Source organism: Anser anser, assembly GCF_964211835.1.
Source record: "Anser anser genome assembly, chromosome: 2".
NCBI lineage: Eukaryota > Metazoa > Chordata > Aves > Anseriformes > Anatidae > Anser > Anser anser.
Genome location: NC_139721.1, coordinates 86,048,447 through 86,069,025, shown reverse-complemented (window position 1 = coordinate 86,069,025; position 20,579 = coordinate 86,048,447). Strand labels below are relative to the sequence as shown.

At 35.8% G+C, this 20,579-nt stretch overlaps 1 protein-coding gene across 25 annotated transcripts in view; it reads right to left on the bottom strand.

Moving 5' to 3' along the window:
• The window catches only part of CDH12 (cadherin 12), a 568,098-nt gene that overhangs the window by 115,482 nt on the left and 432,037 nt on the right, over nt 1-20,579 (bottom strand). For 22 of the 25 annotated variants that reach the window (XM_083824856.1, XM_083824852.1, XM_083824862.1 and 19 more), the window contains one exon: nt 11,131-11,425. The exons of 2 other annotated variants lie outside the window; for them this stretch is intronic. In XM_083824856.1, the coding sequence (XP_083680982.1) occupies nt 11,131-11,425 (295 nt within the window). Of the gene's footprint in view, nt 1-11,130; nt 11,426-19,080; nt 19,103-20,579 lie in introns of those variants that run through there. One more of the 25 variants, XM_083824866.1, reaches the window with a different exon arrangement.

Here is a 20,579-nt window from a genome sequence, read left to right as displayed (position 1 = left end):
AGCAGCAAGAAAAAGTGGATGAATTTGGAGTTACTGAACCAGAGAAGTACCAAGTGGGGCTGATAATTTGAGCATCTGTGTCTCTATCGTCTCTTGCAAGACTATAAATTGCAATCTTGAGCATCTGAACCTGCCCTTCAGGCATCTTTCTCATCTGAATTCTATCAAAACTGTTGAAAATATTGATTACTTTTGTCCTATCGCTAAAAAGTAAGCTGAAATAAAGGGGGCTCAGAGGCAAGCAGTGGAATTGAGACATGAAGAAAGGTTTCCCACATAGAATTTTAAAGATTTCATCTCCTTTACTTAGAAGTGGGAAAAAAAAAAAAAAAGGTGTGATAGAGATGTATAGAGTAGTCAGGGCTATACCAAAAGTAAATAAACTATTCCTATTCATCTTTTGTCTTCCAAACTGAAAGTCAGAAATGTTAAAAATAGGAAAAGAAAATGCTTTGTAGAATGACATGGTTGATTTATAGAGAGTGCAATCACCAAACCTAACAAAATGGGGATTAGAGAAGTATCTTAAATGCATGGGATCCCTAACAACAACCCTTTTTGAACAGAATTAAAAAAAATAAGTAAGGTGTGTTTGGTTAAAACCTGCCCCCATACAGACTGTGGCATGATAATCTGCCGAAACGTGTGTTTAACTTTCTCCTAGCCTTTAATTCTTGTCATTTACAGAAATAGGATGGTAGTGGGCTTCTAATCTGATGGTCCTAAGGTCCTACGGTATAGATATATGGTAAAATTGATGTTTGCTTTACCAAAAGGAATAAACACAGGTGGAAGATGTACAGTACGATAGAGGAGGTAACTGTTCAGCTGTAGATTTCCTGACCTGGTTATTATTTGATTGACTGTTGGGATTTATATTATCCTTTTCAGTTAGAAGCCCTGTCCCAAATGCTGGCCTCAATGGGATGACAATCAGTCAATGAACTACTTCCAGGGAAAATAATCAGTTGCGAACAACTGTGTGCTAAGATGAAAATGGTCAGTTAAAATTACACCTCTGAGGGTATCTGCAACAGCATTCTCACTCAATGATGGGTGCAGATTGGTGTGTCCGGCAGTCCTTGCTGGAGGTCCCTTTGTCTGCTTCATGCTGCTTCCCTGATCCCTCAGGACTGCTCCATAGCAACATTCATACTGTGACTGTCATTTATTTATTAATTATATCCTTTAAGCTTCTTATAAAAATAAAATGGAAATATATAAAAATATTTATTTATTTAATTATTATTTTATTTATTTTCTATTTATATATTTTATTATAAAAATAAATATAGGAAAATAAAGTAGAAATATATAAAAATCTTATAAAAATAACAGGATGGTCCTGAGGATTGTTAGCAGAAACCATGGTAGTCTCTTTAGGTGTGCCATTCTGAATCAAGTCCAAGACAGTATTAAGGGTGTTACTGTGAAACGAAATGTGTACAGTCTGTAAAGTTTTTCCTCTTCCTCAGCTATCATTCTTTACATTCACACCTGTCTGAAATCAGCACCTCAGAGGTATTCAGGCTTTTCCTCTTTAGACACCAATGATTTCACTTTTACTGCTGGCTTCTGCACACAAGGTCCCCAGACATAACTGGCAAGTAAGGCTGTCTGGAGAGTGTAATATTGCTTTATTGGAATTTTTCAGATAGTTTTCCTGTTTCATTACAGAAAAAAAAAAATCTGGCACATATCAGAAAATAATATTGACAATGCTGAGCTTTTCATGAGGACAGTTTGTTTCATTTCCATTGGTCTTTTTCCTACTTAATCAGGACCTGTTTAGCTTGCAAGCTGACTAGCTTGTCTGGGAAGCATGGCAACCTGCCTTGTTATCAACTATGTGGCACAGAAATCAAGGGACTGACAAACAAGCCAGAGAAGACTGCTTGGTCTAAAGGTTGCTTACCAGCCAGTTTAGGGGTAAGGGTCTACTCCATGCTTGGCTTCTCAAGTTAGTATAAAGAATGCTTCTCTACTAATTTGGAAGCCACCTGTTTTGGGATACACCAGCTAACCTGAGCAATGACTCACCAGCCAGCCATCTGTCTTTTGAGAAAGTGTTTTGACAGAACTGCAGTTCTGCATCTTTCGATTCTGCAAAAGCTTAGCAAAAATGGCTCCTCCAGAAGGCTTCCAACCAGGTCTGTTGAGACCTATGTTGATCAGAGGCTGAAGGGACATTAAGCTCATGCTCCCATAAGACCTTTAATGGTTCTTTAATCATGAAAAACCTAAGGTGTATGGGGTAGACATTGTGTTGGATTGCCCACCTATGAACCTATGCTGTTCTTTACTACAACCGAGACGAAATGGTAGGTGTCTAGGATTCATTGAATTTTAAGGTCGACAGACAGATACACTTATTTAAATTGCTGACATGTCAGTTAAAGATACTTCAGTATGTACTGTTCCTTGTTCTGCAGATATTTTTATACCCCTGTTTTATATAGACATTTTTTCTAAGGTATCTGCAGCGTCTTTGCTGTAGACTTTAAACCTTATGGAGTTCTCTAGACAGAGGATAATTTGTCCCTAACAGAATATTTGTGATCAGCGATTTTTTTCTCTTTGCTCTTGTAAAGCCAGATTCTCATGAACACTTTTCTTATCACTCCAGATCTTCCTAGGATTAGATCTAATTTGCCACATGGAGTTATTTCTGCACACAGAATTAAAGTCCTTAATCTTATTTGGTTTAGTGACTCCCATTTGCTTAGCAATCTTGAGACTATTTTGCCTTCTGTTTTGTACTCCTCCAGGGCTGATGATAACTTGATTGATTCACACAATACATCAGTGACTGATTTCTTGGACTGGTTATCTTAGTATAAAATATCATTCATGTCTGATTTTATTCTTTTGTCTTAGTGTAGTTTTATATACTGAAATGTGGGAGAAGAACACTGGATATGCACATGCTGTCCATGCAAAATATTTTAAAAATCCATTTAAATTTTGGCTCATTTTGGTTACCTGCAGTGTCTTTCTAAGATGATGGCTAGGACATGATTGCTTGTCATAAATGAAGAGCTACCTTGTGCCAGTAAAGTTTTGCACGTGTTTCTTCTGTGAAAAATTACAAGTAGAACTGAGCTTCTAACAAAAAAAATAGCTCAGTGTCTGGAAAGCAACTTTAAAGAAAAATGATGTTCGTAGCTGTGCAGGCAGTAACTTGAAAAGCAGCTTTTATAAAACATATTTAAGGTTTACAGTCACTCAGAGGCTGAGAAAAGTAATACTTTTAAAATATCTTTAATGTTTAAAACCACTTGGTGGCCAAAAGAACAACTCTTGCTGAAAAGATATTTAATGTTTAGAGTCATTTTGTGGTAAGGAAAAAGCAACTTATTATCAATTTTTAACATTTACAGCTGATCAGTGGCTACTAAAACAACTATCGATACAACATGTTTTATGTTGAGACATGCTGTGTGACTGTCTACAAACAATTCCTGCATCTCTCAATACTACACTAAAACACCTTTCCCTCAGCAATAGCATCATTGACAAAAATTAACTCATAATCCTAACAACTCTAATGCAACATATACTGAACCTATAGAGGATTATGCAAACCACAATGCAGTACCAATAAGCTTCTCAGGATATACTAAAGGAACTAATACTCAGCATCGTAAAAATAACCAACATACACATTCAGAGCAAAACCAAATATCCGAATCTCAATAAAATAATAATATTAATAATAAAGTATTGTCTTGTTAACCTGCTAAAAGAGGTCTGTATCAGAAGACTTGTTTGTGATCAGATGTTACTTACTTATGCTACTGGACTGGAGTAAAGTCAGTGTGGATAGCAATGTAGTAGTTTTATCTGCTGGGAGATAATTTTTTAACTTTGCCCACATCCAGTTAAACACAGTAAAGTATATCTGGATATACAAGAAGTAAGACTTAAATGTTTTGCATGAATTCAGCACTGACACTGACATTTTGGGACTGTGAAACCAGCTTGCAGAAAACATTTATTTAGTGTCTCAACCTTTTAGCAGCAAAAGCTTCTCGGACATTATGCTGTGTGCATGTTTGTAGGGTTACATCCATCATTGCTTTCATTTTACAAAGATTCTCCTGGCTAACAATATTTGGCAAATTTCCTTGTTTTGCTGATTATTTCTAACAGCCAAAGTGTGTGAAATAAAACTCACAGCCAGTATGACAATAGCCCCAATCCTTTAACCATGCAAGCCTTGATTCTCTGCATTGTTTTCTTTCTCCCTTTTGATCTAAAATGGTTTTGTCTGTAAGTTTTTTCATAGTAGTTGAAGCTGCCTAGGTTGCCTAGTGATCTATCATAATGTCAAGAAACACTTTTTTTTCAAAAGCTTTTACTGCCTACTTGTAATTTTCTCTCAACATCTCAGTGAGGGTTTTTTTGATTTTTTTTTAATGTTGTTTTGTGTGTGTGTGCAATACTCCTTCTACATTGGAAAGACTCTTTGACAAAAGGGCAAGCAGCCATAACCTGCCTTTCCTTATGATCCTCTCTTAAAACTCGCCTTTTTCTATAAAGGCTACAAAACCTAGTCTGATGGTCAGTGCAGTAGCTGTTTTTATCTACAACTGAAAAAAAAAAAAAAAAAGAGAGAATCAAAAAGACAAGATCTGCAATTAACAAATCAGTTCTAAACAAGACACTGAGACATTCTTGAAACATCAACTGTGGTGTGTAAACTGCCATCTGATGTTGTCCCAGAATGGAGAACTGAAACACAGCTATATGACACGAATTTCTATGAAAAGTGATCATCACGATGAAGTCACCAGGCCTGGCTCAGGTGCTGGACATATTGGTAGGCTCTGTAATAAAGTATGGCATCAAAGAACATGTGTATACAACACCAGAAGGGAGGAGTCTGTACAGTGTTGTAAAGGGAAGCCACTCTTTGCAATACCTACTGTTGGGTGAATTGCCAGCTATATCACTCTAGATTATCTACATGGATAAACTGTATTTAAATTTCCAAAAAGCTTTCAGCAAGGTTCCTAACCAAAGGCTCATTAAAAAATAAATGATTGAAAAAAAATCATAAGAGAGAACAGCCTTGTAACACCCAAATGGTAGGAATAAATGGACAATTTTTGTACTAGAGGGAGATCGCCATCGGCATCTCACTTGAACTTGAACTCATAGATTGCCAGTAGAAGAGAATATATAAGCAGGTGACAGCTTGACATAATGAAACACTTGACTGCAAGATGTTGCAGGGGAATCATGACTACCAAATAACTGGGAACAGGAGATCTTGCTCTAACAAATACAAAGTCATATGGCTAGGAAAAAATACTTGATCAGTACATTCAAAGAGATGGGTACCTCAATTACCTATCAACTCTTGATCATGGAATCACTGTGGAAAATCCTCCAGAAGTATCATCTCAGTTATCATCCATGGACAAAGGAGGGAAAATGATTGATGGGAAGTATTAGATATGGAAAAGAAAATAAACAAGAGCCATTATTATCCTACCATACAAATATAGTACATTTCTATCTTGAGTATTACATCCAATTCCCACCACTGTCTCTGAGGATTTGATAACACCAGGAAAAAGCATGAGATCAGGGTGTAGATGGAAGGACTGTAGACAGAGGCTGCACAGAATATACCGCCAGGTATCTCCCTATGGAAGTGTGCCAGCTCCTGGCTATACACGGGCAGGCGGCACTAGGTGATGCTCAGCCTGTGTGCAGGTTCCTGAATTTCTGCCTGCACACCAGCTCGTCAGGTTAGCTTTCTACAAAACGTTATCCTTTTACATGAAACTACTGGATACATTAATGTATGTACAACTTGCTAATGTTTAAATATAAGCCTTTTTCAACGGTAAAAGCAAGCCATAATGAAGTATTCACTTCAAAAGGAAAACTGCCAGAAAATCTAGACAGACAGTACCTCACGGTGGCTGGGCACTGGAACAGGCTCCCCAGGGAAGTGGTCATGGCACTAAGCCTGCTGGAGTTCAAAAGGTGTTTAGACAACACTCTCATATACATGTTCTGATTTTTTCGGGTGGTCCTTTGGGGACCCAGGAGTTGGACTCGATGATCCTTGTGGATCTCTTCCAACTTGGGATATTCTATGATTCTGTGATTCTGTGATATCCATAACACACTTGTAGTACCTGCCTTGCACCATGGAGGACACCCAGTAAAAATAACCTGATACCAACTTGCTAGTGTCATAGAGCATTTTAGTGTTACAGTATAGTGTTACAATTGAGGCTGTTTCTAATAGAATTCAACCATAATCAGTAATACTATTTAATGTGAGTATATTCCATTACTATTTAATTAATAACTAAAAAGGCAGAATAATTGCTATGGTGAACTGTAGTTTGTAGAGCCCCCCAAAGCAATAAAGAGCTAATCTAGTGGAAAGGTAATGAAATTGTCTAGGAAAGAACATATGGTATCTATATGTTAGGGAATTGGTGGGTTTAGTACAGTCCTAGCTCACCTGCATATAAGCATAGAGGCATATGGCAACACCTTAGAAATCAACTAGCAAATTGTGGCAATAGAAGTTATAAATTTGTCACATGCAATACATTGTTAACAATATGTTCAATTAAAACCAGCATATTCAGTGAAAGAAATGCATGAGAAATGCAGATGTAGTTCTGTACACATTTTTATGTGTAAATATGTATCAAATACATAATGAGATCTTTTCTTGAATGTGTGTTTAATGCTGGTATGCCCCAACTCTCAGTCATCTGGACTGATACTTCCAGTAAGGGGATAACCTTGGTTTAAACTCACGATGTATTTGCATGCTTACATGAGCTCTGTTGCAAGAAAAGCTGGCACAGCCACCAGAAGCAACAACACAGTTGATTAAACTATACTGAAGGACAACATATTTTGCTAATACTAACTTACAAATGGGGAAATTACACCCCCCCCTTCTCAGTCCTCATACATTGAGATTCCATTTCTAGTTTGTGCTACATTCTGGAATTCATATTAAATCAAGAATATATTTTCAGATTAAGATATTGGTTAAACCAATCCTATACCAGAAAAACAATATAGAAATCCAGTCCTTAAGCTTTTATAAGTCTCTTATTGGGCACAGGGTAACAGCATAGCAATTTGTGTTCTTAAAATATTAGTTCTACTTTGTAATCTGACTCCATCTGCTGAGTTTCTCTGTAGGGAATTTCACATAATTGTTCCTTCCAAAACGAATTCTTCACCATATAGTATTCTGTAACCCCCACGCCACTGGTTATCTGAGGAATACACTGCCAGTTTCAGAGGTACCAATATCCTTCCACTATAATATATAAACTATGCACACTAAGAAAGTATCCAAAATAATGGAGGTGATACACGGGTACATTAGCCTGCATGTTACACCAGTCTGTAACAAATGGACTTTTCAAGACAACATCTCTTTTGTTTGTATCTGTGACAGGTCTGCATATATCTCCTCTATATATGAGCAGATTAGAGTGCACGTGTGAAAGGAGTGAGGCTAATTAGCCATTCAAGCCTTTGACATAAAATAGGTAGGCATCCCGGTCTTAAATTAAGAGTTTTAGAGCATAGTAAATATCCTGCTAATGTTATTATTTTTTTCTGAGTAAAAAGCACATGAAGAAATTTGGCTCCCAGTAAGAAATACACCATTGAGTAAAAATGGCAGTCCTCATATTATCTTCAGAAAAAGCTAAAAGTATTACCATAATCTTTTTTAAGGAGTAGTATTGATCAGACGGAAAACCAACCAAAAAACAAACAAACAAACAAAAAACCACCCAATAAAACTAACAAAATCCCCAGTCTACAGAAACTATAGGGGAAACTTTAATAGAACCTCAAAACAAATTTAAAGGGAAAAAAAAATAAATTTCACCTAAAACATGCATGGACAATAGCACAACAAAGTTCTTAGAAAATATATAGTATGAGAAATGTGGATACTACAGATATCTCTAAACCTTATATATGTTGAGAAAACCTGATATTGAGGATCCTAGGAATTTATATCTTTTGCTATCACCAGGGTCCAGGATAATGTTGACACACAACTTTATTGCAGCCCTGGGACTGGAGCTCCAAATCTGGGAATGAACATTAAGGTGTATTTTCAGCCACCAAGGCTTCAGGGACAGCAATTAGTAGGAAGACCAGAGCTGCTACAAAACTGAGAATGGTTAGCTATGAAAATTTCTAAACTGTGTGTAAGTGGTCTAAAGCACACCTTGCTTCCCAAGGCTTCCCAGCTCCGCACAGTCCTCTCCCACAACTGCAGTGTGGTGCTTCAGAGGTGTTCTGTACAATTCACTTAATTGCAGTGTCCAAATGGAATATATACCGTGTATTTACATTGGGTGTTCTCTTGGGGGTATTACTTGCTCCTTCTCTTCCCTCTGTTCCCCTTTCAATATGAATTCTGATCTCTATATTCTGCTCATCATTACCAATCAACTTATGATAAGCTTCTACAAAACTCTGTTAATCGTTGCATGTAAGTGTCATGCAACAATAAAAGACAACAAGCCACTGGTCACAAGAGCCTGTCAGACTCATAGGAAAGACTTGTAAGGGGTAAAAATAATAATTTTGTATTACTTTTCCTGCAAAAGTGAAACAATGCACATGAGTGCAGTTCATAACTACTGTTGCAAAAATATAGCAAGTGAAGAAGGACATTTGGGAATTTAAAGCTGACAACTAAAAAATGAAAGTTTAAAAAAAAATAGATGAGAGGAAGAGTTTATTAAAGTTTTTGCCTAAGCCAAGGCAACCATATACTGCACCAGCTAAAAAATCAAAGTGATTTTCTATGTTATCCTTAGGTAATGGTAGGTGTAGGCATTGCTATAGGTGCCATTAAACCGTACTAATGATAAGGAGCAGTAGTATTAGATCCTCTGAGAAATCAGTGCTTGCATAAGGTAGGAAGAACAGGGATAAGAGCAAGCAAGGATGTGGTGAGAACGATACCTGAGAAGACACCATCTCCTGGCACATCACAGATGGCAGAAGGCATTTTTGGAATATTTTTGCTGCAACCCAACAGCAAAATTTCTTATCTGCTTTAGTTACCACTAATTGGAGTTTAGGACTCTATTTAGAGCACTGTTTCCTTGCCTTGACTTTTCTGATCAATTTTTACCCATCTTTAGTTTTTGCTATAGAGGAAAACAAGAAGTGTTATGAATACTGCTTTTGGAAGTGATGAATATGCCTGAATAATGTGAAGATCAAAAGTATGCATTTTTGCCATGGCATTTGCTGTTGCTTTTACAAGGGAGAATACATCTAAAAGTATTTCTTTTAAACAGATGTATGCATGATGCGTAATAGTTGGTTGCATCTCAGTCATGCAAATCCCAGTCAATGTAAAAGCCACGGTGCATGGTACAACTTGAAAAGAATTCCCCATGAAATTAAACCACTGTTAGCATTTTTCTTGATATTACATACACATATTTATTTTTTCTTTCTTTTTTCTTTCTTTTTTTTTAATGGAAGACAAACTGGGTTTCATTGTGTAAAGAGAATCACTCATTATTATTTTGCTTGTTTCTCTCTGATCAAGTCTCAAAAACAATTTAACAGCCAAACATACACCCACTATAGAGAAAATTCTATTTTAAACTTGCCACAGAAATAGACTTGAAAATATATCAAATGTTTTCCATCTGAAAACGACATAACAGTATTATCATCAGGCATTTCTTATTGGGACAACAACAATAGTGCACCTATAATGTGAATCTACAGATGCATCTCTGTAGGTGACTATACTGAACTTGTCTTTACACACGTATAAGATTAACGTGAACATCTCTCTATGTCTACTCATGTCACATTTTATCACATCCTACAACTCTTTATCACAAAATTTAAAATACTATCCCCTTAATTCCTTATAGTAATTTGTGTAGCTACCTAGTTGCCTCCAGGATTATCTTTCAAAACATCACCACCTGAACTGTATAGCTGAATCCCTCTGCACATTTCATGGTCAGAAAACTTCTGAATCAGGTAGCTACTATAGGGAGCATTAAATGACTCACAATGGCTTCTGAAGTACTGGGACAAGACAGCTTAGTTTAGGAGAGGAAATGGCAATAGTCTAAACAAACTAGCACTTGTTTTCCCAGCCCAGCATGGAATTAGTTTCTGCCTCCTGCAAGGAAGCCCGAAGTGCCATCTGGTAGCAAGACACAATTTGTGTTGCAAATGCACTGCTCAGGACCACTGCAGAATCAGCCAGCAGGCAAAGACCCCAAAGAACCATTTACTCTATTCTCCAGCAGGGTCAATGCTGTTTATGTCTGTCCTGATAACTGTCTATCATGTGTGAAAATTCCCCAAACAAAAACCTATTCCAGTGCTTCACTATCCCCACTACAGCCTACCTTTCTCTGGAGAGTAGAAGATTTTCTCCTCTATACAGGTAGTAACCTTTATGGACTTGGAAACTTACTATGTTTCCAGTCAATCTCCTTTTTTTATTTTTTTTTCCTGACTAAGGAATTCAGTGCACTCAATGTTTTCTTGAACAATAGGTTTTTGAGACCTCAGACAAGTCTTGCTGAGCCTGTTCTTGCATTGTGGCAAGCCAGGTGAGGGCAATCATTACATTCAGCACCCATAATGTAGCAGGACAAAGAATTCTCCCCCAGATCACAACTATGGAATCACGCAAATGCCGTAAATTTAACAGCAACACAGTCAGGAGCAATAAATGGCAAGATGTTGTACCATCTAATTTGCTATAGCAAACAATGAACATGATCTAGGAAGAGATGGGAATGTTCTTCCTCATGTGAATACAAGGTTTTGGAGTACACAGAATCCCTGCTTTGAGCATCTTTTTTTTTTTTTTTTTTTCCTTCTCGCATCCACAGTGATTAAAAGTTAAAGGCTCTCATTTATACAAGACAATGAGTTTCTAAGTAAGAAAAAGCTAAAATAAAACTGTAATATATATATTTTAAGCATGGAGTGAGACATTTCTAATAATAACTTATATTTTCATATCAGCCTTCTCTGTCCTTCCTCAGCAGGAAATGCATATTGAGACAATTAAGTAATATGCAATTAGTTACCAAGTGTTTAAAGCTTCTTACTCACCCACTGGAGACATTTCTGGGACACTGGCAACGTAAGGCCCATCCAGGAATTTTGGCTCATTATCATTAATGTCCTGCACTTTGATGATGAACTCTGATTCAGGCTCTAGTGGTTTCTTGGTGTCAACATCCACAGCCTGAGCCCGGAGTGTGTAGAAAGGTTTTTCTTCTCGATCTAGGCTCCTTATGGCATGAATGTCTCCTGTGGTCTCATCAATGGTAAAAACAGTGCCGGCACCATCTCCTGAAAGGGTATATTTAACAGTGCCCACTCCCTTGTCCAAGTCAGAATGTAGCTTGAGAACAAAAAGAGAAAAGGTAGGAAAGGAACATTAATGGCTTTCTCTAGGCTGGAAAGCAATTATTATTATTATTTTTTTCTCTGATGTAAAATAAAAGGCGTTGGAGGAATCAATTTCCTAAGACCTTAACTGCTTCTAAGTGCACACAAAAATGTGGGTAGAATGTTAATTAATGTTTTTATTTCCACCTGGTATTTTGGACAGAGAGCATTTCAAAATTCTACCTGTTTTCTCGCATGAACACTGCTCACTATTAACACTGCAATGAAGCAGGGCTTCAATTCATTAGAAACTGAAATTAAAGACCAAATAATGGAAAAACACCAATAGCCACATCAAACAAATGTGAGATGACATGAGAGGGTGTCAAAAACCTTCATAGGCATTTGCCTTTCACAGAAGTAGAAGAGAATCAGCTAATTTTCATTTCACACATAAGAGCTTGTTGAAATCCTAAACTCAAACTCAAAGTCAAACGTGGTTTAAAAAGGACAATATACTCCTCCTCAATCATAGTTTATGCTAAACAGAAGTTAAAAATACTGCTTCCTTTCCACAAATATTTGGTAATTTGTTTCTGTCTTAAGGTACTCAGAGGACAGTGTGAAGCTAGGCATTCTCCTCCTCATTGGAAAAATATAGAAAAAAAAATCAGTTCTAATTCAATCATTTCCACCTTCAATACCAATAAAAATATTTTCCAGCCTATTTGAATGTTAAATCTCTATTCCTTCTTTTAGAAAATACTTGTGTTCAAGTTATTGGAGATTTTTATCCTTTTAATCATTCTCTACTATAATGTAGCATTTAACACTATTTAAATGTAGGAATTTTTGAAATAGAAATACCGTCTGATGAACTTCTTTCTCATATGCCTTTATCTGTTTCATGCTCATCCTTTAAATACAACTAGAAGTTCTGAATATATATATTCAAGGTTACATCACCAATGCTGAAACAGCTTTTAAAATACTTACCTGCTTGTCCCATCTAATGAGGACTAAAGAGATCTGCTATAATGGACGCAGGTTGGAATGGAGTTTTCAAGAGTGAATTCCCTTAAGCAGTATAGTAAAGAGATTATGGATATAAGCTTTATTTACATGATGTACTGCCCAAGGTGAAACACAATAGAGGAAACATGGGACATGAAATTAGATTATGTAGAAAATGAATTACTGAGAAACTAAATGGCTTTGGTAATGGGGCAAGAAGCTAAGATACAGAGAAAGAGGTAAAGGCAATTATTAACATTTATAGCTACTGCCTTGAAATTGAAAATAGGTCCTTGTGACTGTGGAGGAGGTCATGGTTTGTGGGACAGAGTGAACATGAACATAGTCTCTTCTTTGTCTACTTTTTCATCTCATCATTCCTGCTCAGTGAATATACTGGATTCTGATCTTTCATCTGGTTGCCCCCTACACAGGTTTTCAAATTATCTTTTGAGTCAGAAGTAAAGCATTTTGCTTCTTGAGCATCGGTTCACTGTGGAAAAATTCAAAGGAAGTTAATTCTTTTCCTCCTGGGGAGTTAAATATTCCTTCCTTGCGAAATAAAAAGATAATGCAGCCTGAGATAATTAACATCTATTTCTTCCTCATCATTTTAATTTAAGTGGCTCACAAGCATCCTGCTGTTCCATTATACCTTGCTCAGTTAAAATTTGGTATTTTCCTTCCATTATCAGATAGAGGCTTACAGACACACACATAGTGAAACAAAATAATAAATCAAAAATATGCTGAGAAAGACCAAAGAAATATGTAATTTTAGAAAGAGAATCTCACCATTTTTTTATTTGTGTCACTGTATTAAAAAAAAAAAAAAAGTCTGCGCTTTATTGTGAAGTCAACCTTGTTCCATACTCCTGGAAGTAGGAATATCACAGAGCAAAAGAATGTATCTAAGCAGGGATTTGTCGATAGGGAAGCATGCCAAGAATATTGTCTCTACTCCCATCTCCTCTCATCAGACTTGGCACTAAAGCTGAGATGGTTGAGTGTCTTTCTGATTGCCAGCTGAAGGGTTTACATTCAACTAGTAACAAATCAGGCTGCATTGTGTGTGTTATCTGAATGCTTGGATTATACTACAGAGAAATAATTCTAGCCGTTTCCCCTAGTTGTGGAAAAAAGTAAAAAATACAAAATGAATAAAGCAAAACAAGGACTCCTAAGAGAGAGGAAGAAGGAAATAAGAAGAGAAGCACAAGTGCATCTTTTTCAAATGTACTGGAGTAAAAAAACTGTAATTGGCAGCATTAGCAATTCTACAGTTATAGATGCGTTTACTATGCTTACTTCAGAAACATCACCCAGCTGGTATAACCTCGGAACCATTTCATTGATTTAACCAGAATTGTATTGTTTTGCATTAGCTGGAATCTGTCACATTGTGTTTATTTCATCAAACCATCCTAAGCTACTCACTTTGTTATAAGCTCCTCAGATGCCATTGCTGGACAATGGGCAAATGCATACTTATTTGTAATCCACATTGAGATATGCAATTTGTGGGGTAATTCAACATTACAAAGTGTCTAATTAGTATAGTTAAATCGCTGATTGCTTTAATTTAAATTGAACTAAATTCTCCAGCAATAAAAAGGCATGCAATATTGACATTCAGATGAAAGGACAGAGAAGAACTAGCATTGGTTGGACTTGCACAGCACTAGAAAGTAGTCTTGACTTTGAATGCTTTAAACTTTCAAGAAAACAGTTTAGGCTAAAGAATAAGTGCCTGCTAGTGTGTCTTGGATTTATGTGCTACAAGCAGCTCTGGAAGAAAAGGTACTTTTTTTGTGTGTTGAAAATCAGACAGAAGATTTGCAAGAGACTACTTTTTCTGACACTGTGTGCAGCAGTAGTTTTGTTCTGGTACCCCATTTTTCCTTGTTGCTTGTACTTTTGCATATTGGTTGTATTTTCTAATTCCCACTCTTTGCTATTCAAGTAAAACTGCAGGACAAGAAAACAAGTGCTCAAATTTTATCTGTGCCCCCTCCCCCCCCCCATTTACTTTTCAGAATTACTTGAATTTACTGTAACATTGTGGTACAAATGATTGTATTTTTTTTTCTGTAAATCCTAGACGTTAAAAATGCCACAAAGGTTTGAAAATGCAAAGGATTCATTTCTAGCATTGCTCAGATCTGTTCTGTTATATTCTCTACCTAAGTAACACAGAGACAATTTTTAGTGTCAGATCTTTGGGCAAATCTGCCTCAAGTGTAAAATTTATGATTTGTTGCGGCGAACTGTTAATGCAGAAAATCATGGATATTTTTCTGTGATGGCAGATAAAGATACATGATCTATAATTCTTGCTAATGTGTGCAAACAGTAACACATTTGGCAAAGGAATGACTGATAAAAAAAATCAAGTATGAATAATAAGATGGAGACTAGTGTGAAAAACATTGTGTAAATCTTCAGGCAGTTATGTCTAATTCCCAGAAAGTGGTATGGTTATTTGTATTTTAGCAATAAATGTTATGGCAGGCCATAGCACTTCCTCTCCTTCCTTACTTCCATTTTTAAAAACAAAACCCATTTATCTGATTTGGTAAACTCTTATAAGTGTTTACAAGGTACATCTAGAATTAATTCTGCAGGAAGTCTAATTCTTCTAAAATTCTAAGAAAAAAAAAAAAAAGAGGTAGGATTTAAAAAAAAAACTCACAATGTTTTATTAGGATATTTTCAAAATCAAACCGTTGAAGACATTAAAGAAAGCAGAAGAAAAAACAACACAACAACCAACCAACCCAACCAAATATTTAAATTGTAAAATATTCTAGACTTAAAATTAAATAACCACTATACAGGATATATAAGAACAAAGGCTATGGCATTCACTTGAAATTGCTGTGATATTAATTTGACAGCAATACGGATATTTAAAAGTTGTATCACAAATGGTCTCATTCACTTTCTGAATTTCCACTCTGTAAACAACCAATAAAATAAAAAAAAATAAAAGGTAGAGAATGAAAAGAGGAGGAAATAAAAAAGTTTTAAAATTCAAGAAATGTTGAACATCCCCGAATTGATATATTCACATGGTGATATACTCTGAGATTCTAAGTTTTATTCCATTGCCAATTTCACAGGCTTACAAAAATCATTCTTCACTTTATTTATTGCTAGTAGATCAATTTAAATGCTATATTGCATTCCATAGCTGGACTACAAAACATTGCTGAATGTTCCATGATATTAACCCTTCTCTTCACACACAATTGTACTAGTGAAAAATCCTATACCTATACAGTAGTTTTCATTACGCAGCATGTTTTAGGACCTTATTCCATTATTTACATTATTTACTTTGCCTGTATCTACTTCTAAGTATTTCCATTTGCTCTGTAGCTCTGTAACTACCAGGTCTTCCCCTCTCTTTATTGTATAACATGTTCAGTGAAAGCTATTCAAGAAGTAAAAAAACAAACAAAAAAAACAGTCTCAGCCTCTGTATTGCCTAAGACTGCAAACAAGGAATGACAGCCTGAACTGAGAAAAGGAAAAACCATCACTGATGTATGGAAAAAGCAGATTCAAGCAGAGATACTATGGCAATACCTTACTGCAAAAGTCTGTGTGGTGAAACATCGATGGCCTCTACGGGAAGGAAGGGTGTAAACGAGCCTAGAGGAACCTTTGATACCAACCACCTAAGAAGATTCTATTTCAAACATTCCTCTTTTCAGAGACGCTTATTTATAAAGATTCGTAATATACTTATATAACACGTATTTTCTATTGGTAAGCATTCTATGATCCACACAGACTGCATAGTTTCATTTAAAAACTGATCATTAGATTCTCATTTATGGCTTTTATACAAATGCAATTTTTAGTTCCCATTAAAAAAAAATTTCCCAAGATACAAGGTGGTGGGGTCATAAACTTTAATTCAGGAAATCAACTAACGAAAACAACAACAATGCAATTGCTGCTAATCAAATCAAATATTTTTTCTTTCCTCCTGTCTCCACCACATGCACACACCGACACACCTTCCAGAGAACATTTAGAGACAAGGCAAAATCTGCTCATGAAATACTCCATGTAAGTGTTTCTTGATACAAAATTTTGGATGACTAAAGGCACCTTCTGAATACTCGGTTTATGTGCATTAATCAGGCAAGATCACAGACTAAAGCTCATGTCAAGAGGAGTTAGGACACTACTACAAAATAGGTATATCGAAAGAAATAGCAACTAAAATGATGGGGTTAAAGAAAGATGAATAAAAAAGGAAAATAATAATGGTTTATAGAAGTCATTTGGAAAAGATGGTTGTATTTCCTTATAAGACTGAATACTATCTTCAATAAGAAGGGTATCTCTGTAGTAGTTTTGTATAGGACTTTTAGAAGAGATGCCCATTCATGAATAGGCTTCCTTAGTCCTATGACAATATAAAACAATAATTAAATACTTCAATTAAAGGATATATATATAGATACATAATAAACCAAAACTATATATATACATGTATTATATAAATATATATAAATATAATAAGTAATATATATATATAAATTTATGATATATAAATATAATAAATAAATATAAATATATATATATTTGAGCTAGCAAGCTATACATAGCTTCTTTTCCTATGTTTGCAAAGTATCTACTTCCAAGAATTGGCATTCTTTTCTTTCTAACTTTTTTATAGAAATGACAATAAACAGCATAGTTCTACATTTGGAAGTACCTTCAGTATACTGTTCAATTTAGATTAGAATACTTTCTTGCTCAAGAAGAACTAAATAAGAAGGTTTTCTACTTTTTTTTTTTCCTTAATGATTTGCTTGGCAAATAAAGCTGAGTTTTATTTAAATTAAATCACTGATTATCCAATTAAATAAAAACAGTATCTCCTTCTGTCACAGGGATTTAGTTTAAACATACTAAGTCAGACCAGACTTTTCCAATAATGAGAGTGGTTGCCAGTTAGTAATATTGATGGCAAATAAGTCATTAGTGAGGAATAAAAACAGTACCTGACCTGGTCAGTTCAATGAATCCTCATCTGAGCGTAACTGACTTGAGGGGCTATGTATTTTTATTTTTCTATTCTCCTCCAGAAAAATATTTTTGTTGCATTACCCTGAATTAAAAAATAACACTTGCAAAAGCACATTCCAAAATAATTATTTTTTTCTTTCCAAATAAATTCCTAAATAACTGCACATAGACAGGACAAAAAAATAAAATTAAAAAAAAAGTTGCTAAATGTAAAAATAAACTTCCACTAGTAGAATATTAAAAGAATAAGAATCTATCAACAACATTTCCTTATAACTTGATTATACAAGTAATTATACAGGTGAGTTACAAGTTTCATATATTTTTGATGAATTCTAATTTTTGCATTATCACTTCAGCCAGAGTTGATGCACACAGAAATATTGTGTCCTGATCTCTCTTAAGCTTTAGAAGTTTAGTAGTATTTATTTAATAGTATTTTCTAAAGTATGTGAAAATACTTTTTGAACTATTCAGTACTGCCAGACTAATCAGCAGGTGTTCTTTTACAAAGTCTATTAAGAGCAGCATTGTACATTACTCTCTGTGCAGGTACAATTCATAAGCAAGAGTTGTGCTTCCCACTCTCTTTTAAACTTCAGTTTCTGAGACTTCACTTGGACAAGTACAGACTGCTAATAGAGACACAGTACACACTAGAGTAAAAGATTTTGTTTGTTTGTTTTTTGCTTTGTATTCCTGCCAGAATCACTTCACTTATTCACTTAATTATGTAAACTAACTCAACAGAATATTATTTTATGAATTAGACGTCTTCAGTAGAGATCTTGTCATAAGAACTGTGTTAGGTATCAGATACAATATTTTTTTCTAAATTTTTAGCAACAGTTCTCATCAGAAATTTCCATATTGTCACACCTGCCTTGTGAATTTCAGACTGCCAGCTTTTGGGTGCAGGTACAGTCATGTTGAGATGCGGACCCAGAGGCTTTCTGCAGCACTCTGCTGTGGTGCTCACCCACTTTTGCTCCTGCTTGGGAATGTGGGATATTTTTCAAAGCCCTGCTGTTCTGCTGAACATGGGAACAGCTGATGAGACCACAGATCCATTGAAGCCTCTAGATATTACCACAGTACAGTAGCCACACAATCACAGTTTCAAATAACAGATTCCAGTATTGGCCATTAGACAGTAACAAAAGACAGCACTTGCAGAAATATAACAAATTTCAACTTCTCATTTCTCAAATGCATTTTTATATATCTTGCTGAAGTAATACCAGCTACAATGAAGTATGCAGCTAGTGGTGGCAGCTCAGTGGAAAATGCTTTCTCCATCTCATTACATTTTTATAATTTCTTTTTAATTAATTTTTAAATATATATTTTTTTAAATAACAGAAAAAGAGAAGGGGGATTGTTTCTGAAACCCTGAGGTCAAAAGACCTCAACGCATCAGGTTGGAAAGGCAAGGCTGTGCCATGTACCCCTATGTACAGATGTGTTTTTTCCTTACTTTTTACTATCATGTGCTTAAAATTCATGGTAAACTACCTTCTGGTTCAAAGGAATCTGTGCAAGACACTGCTTTTCATAAATGAATGCATTTCAGCCGGCACCAGTGGAGCTGGTTTGATTTTATACCTGTGAAAGCACTGGTGCCTCCTCTGTACCAGTGTCTGGCTGGAATCCTGGTGGCTATGTGGGAGAATAATGTTGATGGCTGAAACTGAGAAATGAGAAAAGGGAAGCTGCCATAACCAAGGGACTGAGGAAAAATCATCACAGCTTTAAGCAGCACGTACTAGTATTCCTTTACAAGGCAATACTTTTTAATTCTGAAAACTGAATGAAGGAAAGAAAATATTACAATAAAATTCCACATTCTTGCTATTTAATTGTACAATATCTGCAAAACACCCAATGGTGTTGCTGTAATTAATTTATTAAAACAGCAAGTACAAAGGTGTGGTGCTCTTTTTAGGTAGAATATATGATTGTAGCATTTCCCTTTTGAAATACAAATCACTGTAAGAATAGCAAGATCTGCATCTCTCTGGATGCCACATACTGACCAGAATATATTATTTTGCATTATGTTCCCTGCTGTATCCCTTCCATAACATATATAAAAGATCAGTGCAGGAAAATATGAATTATGCTGTAAGAATAAATATAATAAAAAAGATCCTAGTGACTTATGATAAAACATATAAAACATGCTACATCTGCAATATAATTTCTAAGACACCTATTAGCAGAGAGTTTATAATTTCTATGGACTGCCTGACTGTATTTATCAGGACTGTTTCTGTGAAGATCTCCAGATAACTGCTGCTGAAGTTAAGAACAAAGAGGAATGTTCTATTGCAAAGTGCCACTGAAATTAAGCTGTTGGCAAGGTTAGATATTTTTGGTGTAAAATAAGGTGTTTGTGCTTGCGAAGTGAAATGCCAAGATCTATCTTCTTCCAAGGTTGTGTGAAGGTAAACCATGTTCTGTAGAATTGTACTATATGATGTCTTAAGCTACAGGGTACGAAATAATATGGTTTATTTTCCTTATTTTTTATATGTTAACTACCTAGGCTTTACACTGAAAATACCATTAGCCACAGGGGACATATGCTTGAATACCAAATCCAAGAGGATCGATCTATGAGATTTCTCATACCATCTAATAATGGGTCATGGCATTATGGACAATGTTTTTCTTGAGATTTAATTTCCCATGGAAGCTATAGCTACAGTTGCTCAATTCCAGGGCCATTTTTTCCCTCACAGGAACTGCCCTACTGATGCCAGTGGGAATACCTTTGTGTAGGCTGTAGGATTAGCTATGGATATGTCACAGGGAAGATAGCGTGTCATGTGCCACTCTGCTTCTGAAGTGGCAGACAGGACAACATCTGCCTGTGGACAGCCACCACCACAAAGAGGCGGGCTGGGAACGACAACTGCTGCAGGAGGGGATCACGGCTCTGAGCACCCTCCAGCTCCTTCCTGAGGTAGCGTTCACTTCTCTGCCCCAAATGGCTGGAGGCAACTCAATTCCTTTGAACTTATCTCCATCGTAATGTCCCATCTAGGTAAAGCAGTTTAACAGCTGGCCTTTGTTAGCTTGGCTCTTCTGAAATTAATTGC